Genomic DNA, 18,553 nt, shown 5'->3' on the forward strand with positions numbered 1-18,553 from the left:
GATTTCCTCAAATGAGGTGGAGTCCCCTCGCCTATGTCCTGATCTAGTTCCTCTTCTGCTGCTCCAGAGAAGGGCTTCTTCGGCGAATAGCCAGGGTGACCTGAAGATCACAGTGAGGGCCTCCCCGCCCGGTAACCAATCCCTGTGGATCCCTCACTCCTCTATCACATCGCAAACATGCTGAGACTGCTTTCGTGGGTGGTTCATGTTCTCTCATGAGAGAATTACCATGTCGGCACATTGTTCGTCTTGCCTTTCTCATAAGGGCTTGAGCATTCAGCGCGCCGTGTGCCGCCGAGTTTGACAGCCACGTTCTCTGTCTCGCATGCCTGGCAGCTTCCGGATGGGATTGCTGGTCCTTCTCATGATGGACCTAGCATTTCATTGCTGAGGATCAGATGTCGATCGCTGCATCGGAGAGAGGGCTGTTACACTCTGGAAATGAAGATGATGCTGAGCTTCTCCCTGTAATGGTGTGCCTGCTCATGCTGAATCAGATTCAGACTTGACAGCCGTTCTTTCCCTGGCTGTGACACGTAAATCGTCTTGCCCTGCCCCGGGCCTTTCCGGATGTGTGTGAAGAACTATGGAAGCATATTGGTGCCAATATGGCAAGCCAAACATGCCTAAATCTGCAGAAAAAGTTTTTCTTCTCTCACTACCCTCAGTGGTGGGGCTGCAGTGCTGCTGTAGACTGCCTCTTCCCTGCATGTGACGGCCAAAACACTCATAATGCACGAGGGTAGTTCTGAGTCGGGGTTGAGCTGCGCATGGTGACTGACTGTCAATCTTTAAATGTGTTTTGTTCCAATGATTCCCACATAAAGTGTAGGCTAATTGGTTCAAATCACTTACTGAAACAATAATGTTGTCATAAAATACACTTGTCTGTTAACAATGAGTTGACAGTTTGAACGTTTTTGTTCACTTTTATTTATTTTGAAGATCTGAGGTGAATTGTTGCTTTCCGGCAATAAAATGCACACAAAATTATATTCAAACTCACACAGATGCTTTTAACATTAAATAAACCACATAAACAGTACCTGAGCTTATCATACATTCTGTTGTTGTTCCAGCCGCTGGTAAGGACAAAAACTGATTAACATGGAAAAAATACCTTTTATCGCGTGTTGCGGCGTTGCATTGTGTCACGTCTGGTTAGGACAGGGTGTTACTAGTTGTGATGCATTCATAATAAATGCATGCTGCTGTTTATGCTTCATTTGTTGTTTGCTCATCTACAGTAGATTTAATTTTATATATGGGTAAAATTCACTATAAAGTGCCTTTGGTGTCCTTATCAGAATCACTCAGTCATCATGAACATAATGCAAAATAACGAAATTCTGAGGTTTTATGATAAATCAACAAACATTTACACACATAGAAGTACAATGATAAATCTCTTGAAATATGTGTTTTTCTCATTTTGTACCATTTTCTTTGATTGGATGGGAGACCGGGGAAAGTTTTAACGCCATCAATTCCACCAATTAGGGATAAGATATGAGTCATGTGATCACTTCAGTATTTTCCTTCTTCCTCCCTGATTCAGCATGGTGATTGTCAAGGCTGGAAACAGGCACATGCAGAATATATATAGAAAAAACTAATTTTGAGGTCAAAAAGTAAAAATTTTAGCCATACTATATTTTGTTTAGTATCTGAACTATTGCAGATAAAATTGTATGACTTAGATTAAATAGTAGTTTCAATAGTAGTTTCCACTATGCTAATACAGCTAACTAAACATTGGCTGACATGGGTGGGGTGGGTTGTAAGTGTTCCTACTAAGTGTTACAACCATCCCCTTACTGAGAATATAACTAAGAATTTTCTTCATTTTAATGTTTTTAAAGAATAACTAGGGCATAGAAAAGAAAGATTGACGGAGGTGTCTCTGCCAGTGTTTTAAATAAAGTGTTTTGCATGAAGCAATTTAACCACTCAAAGCCAAAGGAGGTTTGGGTGAAATGCGCACTATGCAGTTTCTGGGCGCATCAAGCCTGCACTCCTGGGTTACCAGCATCATTCATCTGTCAGAACTGTGACTCTGATTAACAATATACACACACTCACACACACAATGACATGTTATTTTTGTTAGACATAAAGATGTGCAAAGATGTTCTTTAATCTGGTACATTGTAGTAGTGTTTATTAAGTAGGCTATACCGTTAATTACGTTTGTTTAGTAGATTAATTTACACACACAGACATGTGTTTTTTTGTTTTGTTTTTTTTTTGACCTAAAGATGTACAAAGATGTTATTTAATTAGGTACATTGTAGTAGCCTAGTGTTATTATTAAGTTTACTGTTAAGTACGTTTGGGTAACACTTTACTTGAAGGGGTGTGCATAAGACTGACATGACACCTTCATAATCATGACATGACACATTTATGAATATGAAGGAGGTTTTATGCATGTTTACGACACCTGTCATTAAGTGTCATTCGCTCAGTTATGACATTTTTAAAGCAAATATGACATTGTTTGAGATGTCTTTGTTATGACAACTTGACATAAACCAATACATCATAACCTGTCAGTGTCTTGGTTATGACAACTTGACATTACCAAGACAACATAAATTGTCATAACTATGTCCTAAACATAAATAATTATCAAACTTAAAGGAGATAGGACAGAAAATCAATTCAGTGAGTAAACTCTCACTGTTGAGCTACTCGCTCATGGAAATATTATGCATCAACGTGTGTAAAATATTACACTCAAACAGAACACATTCCACTCAAACAGTTCCACTCTGATGCCCCTGAATAGCGATCTGACCCAATACGACCTCACCCCCCCCCCCCCCCCCCTTTTTAATCTCTTCTCTTTATATATATTTATTTTTGTCTAATTTTTTCGCCTCTTTTCTGTATATATATATATATATATATATATATATACAGAAAAGAGACGGAAAAATGAGATGAAAATATATATATATAAAGAGAAGATTTTTATTTTTTAAAATATTTTTTCATCTCATTTTTTCGTCTCTTTTCTGTATATATATATAGAAAAGATGAAAAAATGAGATGAAAAAATAGAGATATATAATAGAGATATACACATACTCAACACAATTTTGCATACACACTTCACATAATTACACTTACATCCTACTTTCTGTTTTATGTATTTTGTATTGATGGTATCGTCTAACTTGTTTTGTTGTGAGCGATGTGAACATGTGAGCGATGTGAGTGCATATTTATGTACTTGAGTTAAGGCCAAAGTATACTTCACTTTTTATGCGAACGTGAGGGTCAGCGTACAGCACCGCCGGATTTTCGTCCATCATTAAAAAAAAAATCTCGGGTTAAATTGTGTTTTTTGCATCTGTAGCAAGCATGTTGAGAGGTGTTTTGACAATTCAGAGCCACCGTACAAGAGAATGCCAAGATCCAGAACTGTCCAGGATCAATTGGTTCATGGAAATTGGTGGGCTTTTTTTTTAAATATGCGGCTCCAGTATCGCTAGCAAAGCATTAAAACTGAGACACTGACATCCTGAAGTAAACTTTGAATTGCTCGGGATAATCCCGCAGCGAACTCTCCTCCCTCTCTACGCAATCTCAGGATTGGGTGGACCCAATATTTCCTCTTTCTTTTAATCTTTTTACGAAGAGAGAGGACAACCGTAATGGCGCTAGATCTCGTGCTGGCACTTGTATCATGTTTAGCGGGGGAACTTCTAACTTCAAACCGCTGCCCTGCGTTTAACTCATAGCCGAAATATCCTGTGACTGACTCCATAACCTGTTCATAATCAACCAGTGTACATTCTGAGAACATATTTTAACGTTCTAAGCATTTATATTCTGTATCTTTTTTTGAATAAAATACAATTTTATGCAAGGTATTATCTTCCATCACGCGAAAAGACTGACACGACATTTGTATCATTATCATGCCCCTGTATGTTGCTTTGCATAAAATATTAAATGATATACATAATATACATTTTTTGATATACATAAAAAATTTACACAAACCTGTATTTTAACGAAGACATGCAGCAATTTGACGGAGCTGCACTGCTTTCTCCGGAAGAGGTCACAAAAAGCAAATAAATAATTCAACCCCTGGGTTGTTATATCTGACCCAGGATATGGGTAACACAAAAACTACCCAAACACTGGGTTGTTGCGTCTGATCCAGGAGCTGGGTAACACAAAAACGTCTCGAGTTACGACTGTAACCCTTGTTCCATGAGAAGGGAATGAGACACTGTGTTGACTATGACACTTTGGGGAACGCCCTTAGTGTAACGCATCTGAAGTATGAATTAAACTAATCCAATCCTGATTGGTGCTGCGTCATGACGTAACGTGACGGCATACATGGAAGCTACAAAGGGACGTCAGCACACAACAGATTTAACTTCTGCAATGAAGCAAGTCGCTCCCAGGCAGGGGAAGGTGTGGCGGAGGGACGCAGTGTCTCGTTCCCTTCTCAGGGAACAAGGGTTATAGTCGTAACCCAAGACATTCCCTTTTGTGGGAACTCGAACGGTGTCGATCACAACACTTTGGGGAACGAGTACCCACTATGCCACAATGAGCCCTGTCTGTCCCAGTGTGAAGCTGCGCACAGGCACACTTAGGACGAGAGCACTAGAGTGCCTGGCGTAGAAGGAATGTCCAGGCTATAGAATCTGTTAAAAGTATGAGGGGTAGCCCATCCTGCAGCATCGCACACTTCTTGGATCAGGGCCCCTGAGAGGAGGGCTCTAGAGGACGTCATGCCTCTGGTTGAATGAGTCCTCACGGCCAAAGGTGAAGGCAAGCTGCACACCTGATAGACCATAGAGATAGCCTGAATGACCCAGTTACTGATGGTCTCTTTGGATGTAGGAAGTCCCTTCTTGGGCGACCCGAAGGACACCAGCAACTGGTCTGACTTCCGCCATGAAGAAGACCTCTGGACATAAATCTTGAGAGCTCTGACAGGGTAGAGCAAATAAAGTCTTTCTTCATCCACTGTCATGTGAGGTGGAGAATGAAAAGCCTGCAGAACCGTAGGCCGTGCCACATTAGATGGCACTTTAGGCACATAGCCTGGCCTGGGATGCAAGATAGCCTTAATGTCACCTGGAGCAAACTCCAGGCACCCATGAGATATAGAGAGCACCTGAAGATCTCCTACTCTCCTCAGAGAAAAAATGGCTAATAAAAAAGCAACCTTGAGGGAATGTTCTTGGCCTCAGCCGACTCCAGCGGTTCGAAGGGGGCCTCGACCAGCTCTTTGAGAACCACTGCCAGGTCCCATGTGGGAACTCTGGTACGAGCTACAGGTCTCATCCTCCAAGCCCCACGGAGGAAACATACAACCAGCTGATGTCTCCCCAGAGACCCATCACGCAGAGGAGCATGGAAAGCTGCAATGGCAGCCACCTATGATGATGAGATGATCTTGGAGGAGCTCCAGCACTGAAGCCAACCGAGCAGTTAACTGGGTCCACCTCACGCTCTCTACACCAAGTGGAAACACATTCCACTTTAGGCCATACAATCTCCTCGTGGAAGGAGCTCTGGAACTGAGTATGGTCTCAACCGCAGCTGACAGGCCAGCCTCTAGGTACTGAGCCCCCTCAGGGTTTCCACAGGTCTGGTCAAGGGTGAATATTGAGCCCCCGGCCTGTGGAAGCAGGTCCCTCCTCAGAGTGCTATGATGTCTGAAAACCATACCCGGGCCGGCCAGTACAGGGCAACTAGAAGTAGGATGATCACATCATCACCTTCAGGACCTGACTGTGAATGCCTTGCACCCAAACAGTATTATTTCACAGATCGCATGTGTCCCTTTTATTGCAGACCCGTAATCTACATGCTGTCTTGGCAAACGCGAGATTCGAGTCGTTCACAATATATACTTGTCTTTCATCTTTCTTTATGCAAAATATCTCTTTGTTTTTTTCTTTTAAGGATGAAGAGACATTACCTGACATGTAAGCATGTTCGCATTGTGTGTTTCTGGTCTGATGACAGCAGGGTTTTATTACGGTAGAGTATTTCTGCTCATTTGTAAGCATTTAAAACAAGTATGTTAATAAATCTGTTCCCTTTCGAGGGAACTCGCACTGCGTCGGTAACAACACTTTGGGGAACGCCCTTAGCGTGGCTCGTCTGAAGCATTAATGAAAATAATCATATCCTGATTGGCACTGCGTCATGACGTAGCATGCGACGGCTACAAAGGGACGCCAGCACACAACAGAGTTAGCTTTCTGCTCTTCAGCAAGCGCTCTGTGTCTGTGAAACTGTCTGATTACTGTTGTTTGTCTGTTAGGAGTTTATATAAGTCAGGCTAAAAGAAAAACTAAAGCTTTTGACATACACGGCTCATGTAGCAATAGTTAACTAAAGAAAAACAATTATGGCGAGCGAGCAGTTTAGGCAGTGTGTGCATCTTTGCCCGAGATTCATCACAGGTGGGGCCACATACGAGCTTTGTGTGTATTGCTTAGGAGCACAGCACGCTCGGGCAGCTCTTGTGGGGGCTGCCTGTGCTAACTGTGAAGCACTTCCCATCAGAGTGTTGCACTCCCGTCTAGCCGTGTTCAATGAGGATCAGCTTTTATCAGGTGTAATGAAAGACTATTGGATTTAGCTGTTTAAAAATAAAAATAAAGGAACAGGTTCTTCAACATTTCAGGACTCAGGAAAGATGCATTTCACAGGTTGTTTAAGGAGTTTAGTTTATATCTCTTTACCTTCTTCTCTTGACTCTCCTCCTCTATAGGAACAGTGTTGTGAGTCCTGTGATCAGCGGAGGACGCCATGACTGACAAAACAATGACAGAATATCATCTCCATTATATCATCATACAGAGAGCAATTTTGATAATATTAATTTCTCCACTGACGGCCTTTCAAAAGTAGCTTTATATTCTGACAAAATATTTCTTCTCCAAGTGACATGTAAATCACACATATCTCACTGTATCTGTCTGCTGCTTTTGACATCCACGGCTCATGTAGCAATAGTTAAGAAAAGTGTTTGGGTCTTTGTGAACTCTTGTGCTTCTTTCCAATTCAGTTCCAGTTATGTGTGGAGTTGAATTGTATCTTATTTTGTTGGCTTTATGGGTGTTTGTATGACATAAAACATGAGCATGGATATGAACAGGACAAGCGGTCAGTACGTGGATACTGTCACGGATCGCACAAGGAAGAGGGCAAAGCGGATCCAAAGTGCAGGGATGAGTTTATTATATAGGGCAATCCAAAATCATAGTCAAAACAGGCAGGGTTCAAAGTCCAGACAGGCAATACAAAACAATAAACAGGCTACAGGCAAGAAACACGGGAACACAAGCGAGGTGACATAAAACAACGATCCACACAGAACATGAGACAAACAGGGCATTAAATACAAGAACAACGAGGGAACAACGAGAGACAGCTGGGTGATTAAAAATACCAACACCTGGGTGTAATCACGCAGACAGGGATAGTGGGACATGTAGTTCCTGTGAATGACACCATGGGGAAAAGGAGGACATCTAGTGGATACCCGGGGAAACACAACCAGACACTGTGACATAACCCCCCCTCTACGGAGTGGCTCCCAGACACTCCAAGACAGGACACGGAACAAAACAAGAGTTCAGGAGGGAGGTGGCACGGTGGAGGATCAGGGGGAGGGACGGGGGGCCAGGTCCATGAAGGGAAACAGAAACAGGGGGTAACAGACTCAAAGGGGGCCAGGGTGACACAGACAGTCCAACGGCCGACCAGGGCGGAGACGACAGTTCATCGAGGGGCCTGGACAGAGGAGACGACCCCTCGGGCGGCCAGGGCGGAGACGACCCCTCGGGCGGCCAGGGCGGAGACGACCCCTCGGGCGGCCAGGGCGGAGACGACCCCTCGGGCGGCCAGGGCGGAGACGACCCCTCGGGCGGCCAGGGCGGAGACGACCCCTCGGGCGGCCAGGGCGGAGACGACCCCTCGGGCGGTGTAACTGACACCAACGGCTCAGGCACTGGAACTGGCACCAGCGGCTCCGGCTCTGGAACTGGCACCACCGACTCAGGCACTGGAACTGGCACCACCGACTCAGGCACTGAAACTGGCACCACCGACTCAGGCACTGGAACTGGCACCACCGACTCAGGCACTGGAACTGGCACCACCGACTCAGGCACTGGAACTGGCACCACCGGAACTGGCACCACCGACTCAGGCACTGGAACTGGCACCACCGGCTCAGGCACTGGCACTGGCACCACCGGCTCAGGCACTGGCACTGGCACCACCGGCTCAGGCACTGGCACTGGCACCACCGGCTCAGGCACTGGCACTGGCACCACCGGCTCAGGCACTGGCACTGGCACCACCGGCTCAGGCACTGGCACTGGCACCACCGGCTCAGGCAATGGCACTGGCACCACCGGCTCAGGCAATGGCACTGGCACCACCGGCTCGGGCACTGGACCTGGCACCACCGGTTCGGGAACAGACACCACCGGCCCGGGAACAGACACCACCGGTCCAAGTGTGTGCGTAGCCCACACACACCACATGGCTGTGGCCATAATGGCCAGTGTCGCGGTCACTGAGGGCTCAGGAACAGACGGCTCCGACTCAGGAACTGGCAGCACCGGCTCGGGCACAGGAACTCGCACCACCGGCTCGGGCACTGGAACTCGCACCACCGGCTCGGGCACTGGAACTGGCACCACCGGCTCGGGCACTGGAACTGGCACCACCGGCTCGGGCACTGGAACAGACACCACCGGCTCGGGCACTGGAACTAGCACCACCGGCTCGGGCACTGGAACTAGCACCACCGGCCCAGGAACAGACACCACCGGTCCAAGTGTGTGCGTAGCCCACACACACCACATGGCTGTGGTCATAATGGCCAGTGTCGCGGTCACTGAGGGCTCAGAAACAGACACAGAAACAGACACAGGCTCAGAAACTGGAACAGACTCAGACACTGGCTCCGGCTCAGGAACTGGAACAGACACAGACACTGGCTCCGGCTCAGGAACTGGAACAGACACAGACACTGGCTCCGGCTCAGGAACTGGAACAGACACAGACACTGGCTCCGGCTCAGGAACTGGAACAGACACAGACACTGGCTCCGGCTCAGACACAGACACTGGCTCCGGCTCAGGAACAGACACTGGCTCCGGCTCAGGAACAGACACTGGCTCCGGCTCAGGAACTGGAACAGACACAGACACTGGCTCCGGCTCAGGAACAGACACTGGCTCCGGCTCAGGAACAGACACAGACACTGGCTCCGGCTCAGGAACTGGAACAGACACAGACACTGGCTCCGGCTCAGGAACTGGAACAGACACAGACACTGGCTCCGGCTCAGGAACTGGAACAGACACAGACACTGGCTCCGGCTCAGGAACTGGAACAGACACAGACACTGGCTCCGGCTCAGACACAGACACTGGCTCCGGCTCAGGAACAGACACTGGCTCCGGCTCAGGAACAGACACTGGCTCCGGCTCAGGAACTGGAACAGACACAGACACTGGCTCCGGCTCAGGAACAGACACAGACACTGGCTCCGGCTCAGGAACTGGAACAGACACAGACACTGGCTCCGGCTCAGGAACAGACACTGGCTCCGGCTCAGGAACAGACACTGGCTCCGGCTCAGGAACAGACACTGGCTCCGGCTCAGGAACAGACACTGGCTCCGGCTCAGGAACAGACACTGGCTCCGGCTCAGGAACAGACACTGGCTCCGGCTCAGGAACAGACACTGGCTCCGGCTCAGGAACAGACACTGGCTCCGGCTCAGGAACAGACACTGGCTCCGGCTCAGGAACAGACACTGGCTCCGGGGTGACAGCAGGCTGTACGGGCACGGTCTTGGACCCGTGGTCGAGGCCAAGAGGTTTCCTCCTCCTCCGCCGTCTCTGATGGCGAGTGGACGGCTCTGGACTGGGTGGAGCCCACGGCGGAGGGACCTCTGGATCAACGGGCGGCCAGAACGGGTGATGGGACTGAACTCCCTCCCGACCCCCTCCGCCTCCTCTGCGACCTCCACGAGTCCCGCGGAATTTAGCCAGTTTGGTCCCCTCGAAGGACTTGTCAGGGCGGGGGGCGTGGTCCGACCCGAAGCTTGCTGTGGGCTGGGAATCAGGGGTTTTGATGAAAAATCTTTCGTCCGTCCTCCGAGCCCACAGCGCAAAGCAGTCAAAAATGTTCATTCTGGGCTCTGGCTTACTGTCTGATGGTGCTGGCCATCTCCTCTCCTCTCCTCTGGCAGCGGGGAAATTGCGGCGGCCACTCATCCTGCTTGGATCCTAGTGGTGGTGGATCGTTCTGTCACGGATCGCACAAGGAAGAGGGCAAAGCGGATCCAAAGTGCAGGGATGAGTTTATTATATAGGGCAATCCAAAATCATAGTCAAAACAGGCAGGGTTCAAAGTCCAGACAGGCAATACAAAACAATAAACAGGCTACAGGCAAGAAACACGGGAACACAAGCGAGGTGACATAAAACAACGATCCACACAGAACATGAGACAAACAGGGCATTAAATACAAGAACAACGAGGGAACAACGAGAGACAGCTGGGTGATTAAAAATACCAACACCTGGGTGTAATCACGCAGACAGGGATAGTGGGACATGTAGTTCCTGTGAATGACACCGTGGGGAAAAGGAGGACATCTAGTGGATACCCGGGGAAACACAACCAGACACTGTGACAGATACGGCAAGAGCACGCAAGTGTTTTTTTCTTAATATCCAGTTCTCCTATTATTCTCCAGTTCTCCTACTATTTGATTCAAGGTAAGGCTATTTTCGATTCTCTGCTTATTTTAAATTTTTCCCTTCACACAAATCTGTATTTTATTTAGACGCGTTCCTACTTTAAATAACAGCCACATCTGAAAAATATTGCAGTTTCATTGCACTTAAGTGTCGCCTCCCAGCAGCTAGTTTCGATTTCTCCCATTTTCAGATTATTTGCTTAATTGTTGGGCCGAGACAGCTGTACTCACTCAAGCACTGAAAGCATTATATCTATGTAGTTTGCACGCTGTCACGGAAGGACACCAGAAAGGCACTTAAGTATCTTCTTCTCCCTTTCCTTTCCCACTTTTATCCTATTTTTCTTACTCAACATGTGCTTTCAATACATTCCTGCTTTCTCTCGACAACGCTCTTTCATCATGCACAGAAGGCAGCACAATACTGCTAATCTGCGTCCCATTCTCTCATCCTCACACACACCTCTCTCTCTTTCTATGGGTCTATGGAATTGTCAGTCAGCCGTTAAAAAAGCTGACTTTATTCCAGCCTTTGCATCTCATTCTTCTCTTAGTATCTTGGGCTTGACTGAGACATGGATTTGTCCAGAAGACTCAGCAACCCCAGCTGCTCTCTCTAACACTTTCTCTTTCTCTCACTCCTCTCGCCAGTCTGGAAGGGGTGGGGGTTCAGATCTTCTTATTTCTAACAATTGGAAATACTCAATGCTCTCTTCTCTATGCAATACTAACTCGTTTGAATATCATGCTATTACACTTACAACTCCCAGTAAGATCCATATTGTAGTCATTTATCAACTTTGTAGAGGAGCTGGATGTGCTGCTGTCCTCTTTCCCTGAGGACGGCACTCCACTGGTAGTCTTGGGTGATTTCAGCATTCACCTAGAGAAACCGTATGCAACAGACTTCATCTCTCTCCTAGCCTCTTTCGATCTCAAACGGCTCATCACCACAGGTACTCACAAATCAGGCAACCAACTGGAGCTGGTTTACACACATAACTGCAGTGAGCTATGTACAATGTAAATGAAAACACACTATAATTATAACAAAACAAACAATAATTATAGGGAAAAGGAACTTAAGTGGTGTCAAATTAAAGAACCAAATATAACAAAATAATTCCCTTAAACTATTCCCCCACAACCTCTAACATAATAAAATAAAATGTGAAAAATAAACCGAAATTCTTCAGCGTATTTGACGCCCTAAAATCGTTCTCTAACTAAGAAAACAAAAATACAAAGGGTGGTGCACACTTTTTACCTAGTGTGTCTAACACCTGACATTACTACGGGCACAATGTACATCGCGCAATTTACTGACCGGTTCTCTTTTCCCTCATAAGGCTAAAAGAACATTAACCTCAGAACAGTGGCGTAAAGCACAAAATAACACTAAGGAAATTAATGTTAGACTACACATACACAAATGGGATTTGATTAAACTGATACAAAGTATGCAACTCAGGACACTGAACAAACACACACTGCTGCCAAACGAGATGCGCTGGAAGTCTTTAAAACAGCGAGGCGACAGCAAGGCTGCGTTCAGCCCCGACAAAACGTTGCACAACGTTTTTTAAACAGAAACGGTGATCCTTTTTTTAGGAAAAGCACTTAATTACCATTGTTTATTTCTATACCAATACACTTGCATTGAAGCTAAAAATATAAACAGCTACATCATTTTGTTGATATCCTATATTTTTTACAATAAAACTTTCGACAAACATGTCTTCTAATATCCTCAGTTGTTGCGTATATCGAGCTGCATCGAACACATTTGTAAATTTAATACTTTCCTTAAAGTCCACATGAAATCAAAATTGACCATATTTACTTTGTTTGCCTAAATTGATCGTTTTGTGGTGAACAATTCATCCATGCAAGTCAATCCACACAAAAAAATTTTTTGGCTTCGTAATCTTTAATCAAAATCTGAAAATGCCCCTCCCCTCTGCATTGGAGGACCTTCCCTGATGACGTAGGTTTGAGGACTTGGGTTGGGAAACGCTTAACCACTCCCCTCAAACCGTTAGTCTGTTATGAGCGAGAGATGGAGAGGAGGAGCGCTAGAGTAAAACCCTGCCCTCTGTTCAATATTCCTTTTCACTGGGAAATACGTCACAACACTGGAGAAAAGTCGTTTGCAACTTCCGGTTCACGCGGACTTTAAACCCATTGTGCGAGTTCACTTTAATACCACGTGCTTTATATACATGTTGCTGCTGATTGGACTGCAGTTCTGACACACCCACCAAACAAGAGAAAACGTATCTCAAACCCCGTTGCACGCCGTTTCCAGGAAACATGACGTTCAACCCGGAAACCGTAGCAAAACGTTGCGCACCGTTTTGAACTTGAACGTGCCCCAGTTTGGACGCAGAAGAGCCGCCCTGATGATGATTGACAGCTGGCACGACCTATCACAGGAACCTGAGAGTGAACAGGAGGCGTACAAGAGAGGGAGGGAAAAACAAAAACACAACAACAAGCACGTATGGAACATAAGTTTCTGCTAAAATCAAAATACTTGATATTAATTTCTGTCCTGTTGAAAAAAAAAAAAAAAAAACGTAATACTAAAAATAAACTCCTTTCTTTATATATAAAGACAGGAGTTTATTTGTAGTATTTTTTTTTTTTTCAACAGGACAGAAAAAGAACCTTGAAGGATCAATTTTATATATAAAATTGATCCTTCAAGGTTCTTTTTGTGAAAGACAACACAGAAAGGGTGGGAGTTGTTTCTGAAGTCTTTTAGTTCTACCAGAGAGACTCGGGAGAATAAATACTGTAACAATTAAACATTAACAGCCCAACAAGCAATCAAGTTCTTTGGCGTAGGCCCCGTCTGTAGCTTGCAATCCGAGGGTCCGGATCTGCATATCCTGCCTAAAGACGAAGGCAGGGGCGCAGCCGACCCCCTGCGAGGTATAGGAAGGGACCATCCTGGTGGTCGTGGGGTGGATGGAGGGAAGAGACCATCCTGGAGGTGTTGGGGAGGATGGAGATGAATTGAAGCGTCAGCATCTGCGAACTCAGATAAGTGTAAGTACCAATCTTTTATACCACAAGTATAGGAATATGATTGGACAGATGAGAAGGTAATAATAAGTGATGTAACAATTGAGTCTTCCCGGCAGAACTTATGCTAGAGCTTCATTTGTGTGCTTTTTAATATTATTGAGAGTCACAACAGGAATAAAACTATTACTGGACTGCACTAAATTTTGTTGCCAGTGAAGCTGAATGGTTAACAATGGGAACAAACTGTTTTTCTCAGCTGATGAAGAATATAAAGATTGGGTCATGGTTAGGATGGGCTTCTTTAAAAATGTAATTTATTGTAAATTCTATTCAAAGCCGCTAATGCATAGAGTACAATGTGCTAACTGTACATGAAATTACCAGCAATAAAAAGTCAGAGGCTTATTTAATGAAAACAGAGAATAGTTTTATTTATGAAGTGGTTCAACTTCAACTTCACACTTGCAACAAAATGTAAAAATGCAGAAGGTTTTCTGTGAGGGTTGTGGGACAGAATATACAGGTTGTACAGTATAAAAATAATATTTATATGAAAAGTTTCCATAAATTATGAAAACTCAATGTGTGTCCCCTGGTCTGAGATTGACAGCGCAGACTTCATCATACGGTAAACACATCCCATCATTCCTCACTCCCTCACTGACCACAACACACACACTGGTTTTCACTCATCCTTCCTGACAATATTACGTTTTCTGTCTCTTTCAGGTTTGATTTGGCAGCGGTTAATGACAGTGTTGGACTGATAACGGATCTGATAACCATCAACCCCGGTCAGATTTGGTCAGTGTTCACAAACACACAAACACACACACACACATACATAATTCATAAAAACAGCTTTAATTATCATTTTAATGAAGACATTTCAGATTCAGTTTGTTCAGGAATGAGTTTAAGATCTCAGATTCTAGTTTTTAATGAGTGCTATTTCTAAATAAAACAATTCTAACTACAGCTTTTTCAAAAACACATTCATTGGTCATTACTGGCATCCCATATATACTCAGTTTGCAAATGAAAATAATTCAGGTTCAATTAACTATTCATACTGTATTGTAAATTTGTTAAAGTTGTATTCTGGTTAAATATAATTTATACTATATGGTTATGATTTGACTTATCTATCAGGTTGTAAAATAAAAGAAACAATACATATAAATGGGAACATTGGGAAACAGATCTGTGCCATCTTGTGTCTCTTGTGTAAATGTTTGGGATTACAGTAATAGTCCTAAAATATGAATCATTTTCTTTATGCACTATGCATTTCTCTTTGTTTTTCCTTTTATTGATGTGGAGACGTGACCTGACATGTTAGTCCCGTTGTGTGTTTCTGGTCTGATGACAGCAGGGTTTTACTACTGCAAGACCATTGGCCTAATGACGGAATCCAACGGCCTGGCGAAGGTTTAATGCGTGTATGTCTTTTCAGCGTTCCAGTGAAGTTCACTTAATTTATTGGAATTTAGTTTTAGTATTACTTTAGCTCTATGTGTAATCTGACTTCAAATGATAATCAAATTTAGATTGTGTTTCTGATTAGAAAATAATCATAAATATTGATTATGAATTAATTTAGATCTTTGATTATTCTGGGCATCTCATAATTTCAATTATTCGTTCATTACGGACCTAGTGTCACTTTGAGACGTCAGGTCGTGAATGTGCGCTCACGATCACAAACTAGCCAGTCCTGAAATAGTCAGAGGGTGCAGTGCAAGTATTTTACACTAAGCGGCCACTCACTGCTGACCCATAGGTGTAATTTTTTATAATATTTGCAGCGTACAACATGCTAAGTCAGGAGATAGTCAGAAATCAGAAGGTCTTCCTAAGATGTGCTCCATGCTCCATTCAAAGTGCCTTCAGTTTGATCTATCCTGGACAAAGATTTGCGGAAACACCAGACTACACATTAATCTGCTAAAATGAATGATTTCTGAAACTTCAGAATAAATCAAGATGTAACATTTATTTGTCAGGTAAAAATGTATCATGCCAATTAAGTAAATGATTGAAAGCCAATTTAGAAAAATACATGACAATTCACTCAAAGATGACTCTAAAAGTAAGTAATGTTTTCCTGACAGAGACACACAGTAATGTGTCAGGGCTCTCCAACAGGAAAACACTGAAACATCACTGTGGGGGATGATCCTGGTAAAGAGTCCCAAAGATTGCTCTGTCCCCTCACCTTAAATAACCAGACCAGAACAACAGGGGTTATACAAATGTTGTTTAGAGTTGTTTGGGCCAATCCATGTACCCCAGGGGCGTAGCACCTGGTTTCTTGAGATATTATAAAGAGAGATCACCCAGAGAGAAGAAACAGGATTATCCTAAGTTCTCAATCTTTCTCATTAAACCAATGACTGCAATGAAATTAAGACCATTTTACCAATCGCACTGAGACACTTAAAATGATACCAAACATGAAAAGGAAAAACAATATATTCACAAGATACACCATATGTGATATATAGACATTCTTAATGAACTTTCAGTGACTTGAGGAGGGAGAGGGGGGATGAGTTGAAGTCAAACAAGGAGACAAGGAGATAAGTTTGGGCAGAACAAGGTTCTGTGCTCTGTCTTTGCTATCTGCTGTCCAGGGAGCATTTTATGGCTTTATTGCAGGGTGAGTTTTATTTTAACAGGAAAATCAGTCCTTACACTATGGTATTTCTGCTCATGTGTAAACAGCACATCCACAGTTAATCTTTTGAGATTTTAAGTTATTTTGTTCGTTTCATCAGAGTGTTGATCAGTGGGCTTGAGTTTTTACCTTTTTCATTGGTGAATGGGTTGAAATATGGATAGAGTTTCTCAGTGAAAGTCTGACCAGTGAAAGAGTAGATATGAGATCTGGACTCCACGTCATAAAAAGAGACCAGACCCTCCTCATAATCCACAAACACACCAACCTTCTCAGGTTTCACTCTCAGAGATAAAGAGACAGGTGGATGTTCACAAGCTTCATATTCATTTTCATTCCTCAGAATCACAGTCCAGAATCCATTCTTAGGACTCAGTCTGATCCTCCCCTTCCTGTTAATGGATTCTCTGGCCACTCCTAATGTCCACTGAGTCTTTCCCTTCACCTGCACCTCGTAGTAAAATCTCCCTGAACTGAATCCCTGCTTTGCCAGAATACTGAAACAGAAATTAAATCTCTTTGGGTTTTTTGGGACGTTCTGCCAAATGTCTCCATGACTGACTTGTTTTCCATCATCAGACAGGATGAGATATGGATTCGCTGTATCAGGATCCAGAGTCACATCCACTGTGAGAGATCAGACATTATCAAACAACTTCAGAACAAACATTTTCATGCGTACATTATAAACAAAAGTATTGTGAGTGTATTGAAGAAAATGGTGTCAGTCACACTGTACCTGCAAACTTCTGCACAAACTTCAACCCTGTGGACACAGATGACAATATAATGATGAATTATTCATAGCAGTAATTTCAGGTTAACAGTGAGTTTCTCTCTACTGGCAGCATCATGGAAATGTTGATCGTCCATCAGTTTGTAAAACACTCCACTAACAACTGCGTTACTGAATAGAAATAAAACAGGATAAGAGCAACAGAATTATAAAACAGGCTTTACATGCATACATGCGATGTTCACAGCTCGCGCTCCTCATACCGACTGACATACTCATCAGTGAGGGAGTAATGCCGAGTTCACACTGAACAATTTTCAAAGTAGTCGGGTCACTGTTCTTTTCACACTGCATTACTATCTGGGGTGACACTGAGTTGCTGCTGTTGCACGATGGATTGGCGACAGAATCCACAAACTACGTTTCACAACCAAACATGCGCGAGGAGTGAGAAGTAAAAATTATAGCCTGCAAGAAGATTTACGATTTACGAAGATTACGAGCTTATTTGCAGTAAAAAAAAAATATATATATATTATGCAGGAGGGAATGGTTGGGGAGACGAGGGGAGCAAGGATTGTGTTTCTGCAAAGAGAGTTGGGGGTAAATAAATCATTTTACAATGTGCTGCTATTGCTGCTGGTCAAGTAAATGTTTGTGCTTTATTTCTGTTTGATATAATTGTAAATATCAATAAAAAATACTGATATTGTGGTCTGTAACTCCTCCCGAACTCCCCGCTGCCCTGTATCTTGTTCTCTCATTGGCTGTAGGTCTTCGTCGACGTAGTTTTCAGTCAGAACACATTCACACAGCAGGATTTTGAAGATATTTATCATGTCAAATATCTCACAAGCGTCTGCGACTCATCGGCGATTCTCTCAGATCGCTGTCACGATCCACACAAGGAAACAGGCAAGATCCAAACGCAGTGCAAGTTCTTTTATTTAGGGTAATCCAAATCGTAGTCTTCCATGCAAAAAGGTCAAAATCCAAATATCAATCCAAGAACAGAAAACAAACTGGGAAAACAGAGAACTGAAGTGGTGTGAACAAACAAGGACTCCGTAACACATACTAAAACAGACAGGGTTATATACACAGGGAAATGACAATGCTAATGGGGAATTGACTGAGTGCAATGATTAGTGATAAAGAACAGCTGAGTGCAATGATGAGACAAGGATCGTGGGGAATGTAGTTTCAAAATGTGACTAACACCGTGGGGAAGGAGGACATCTAGTGGACACCTGGAGAACACAAACCTGACACCGTGACAATCGCATCTTTGATAATTCACACTGTATGATTGTAACTCACGTGA

At 44.0% G+C, this 18,553-nt stretch overlaps 1 protein-coding gene and 1 pseudogene across 2 annotated transcripts in view; both read right to left on the reverse strand.

The window, feature by feature from the left end:
* LOC311073183 overlaps positions 1 to 18,553 on the reverse strand; it is a 111,975-nt pseudogene that overhangs the window by 25,839 nt on the left and 67,583 nt on the right. The window lies entirely within an intron of this gene.
* Positions 15,900 to 18,553, reverse strand: part of LOC311072998 (E3 ubiquitin-protein ligase TRIM39-like) — a 161,064-nt gene continuing 158,410 nt past the window's right edge. The window contains exons 8-9 of the mRNA XM_084098393.1: positions 17,233 to 17,259; positions 15,900 to 17,120 (exon numbers count right to left, since the gene is read on the reverse strand). Coding sequence (XP_083954519.1) covers positions 16,573 to 17,120; positions 17,233 to 17,259 — 575 coding nt within the window. The 3' untranslated portion in view covers positions 15,900 to 16,572. The remainder of the gene's footprint in view (positions 17,121 to 17,232; positions 17,260 to 18,553) is intronic.

This window comes from Abramis brama (genome assembly GCF_963993115.1).
Source record: "Abramis brama genome assembly, chromosome: 22".
Taxonomy (NCBI): domain Eukaryota; kingdom Metazoa; phylum Chordata; class Actinopteri; order Cypriniformes; family Leuciscidae; genus Abramis; species Abramis brama.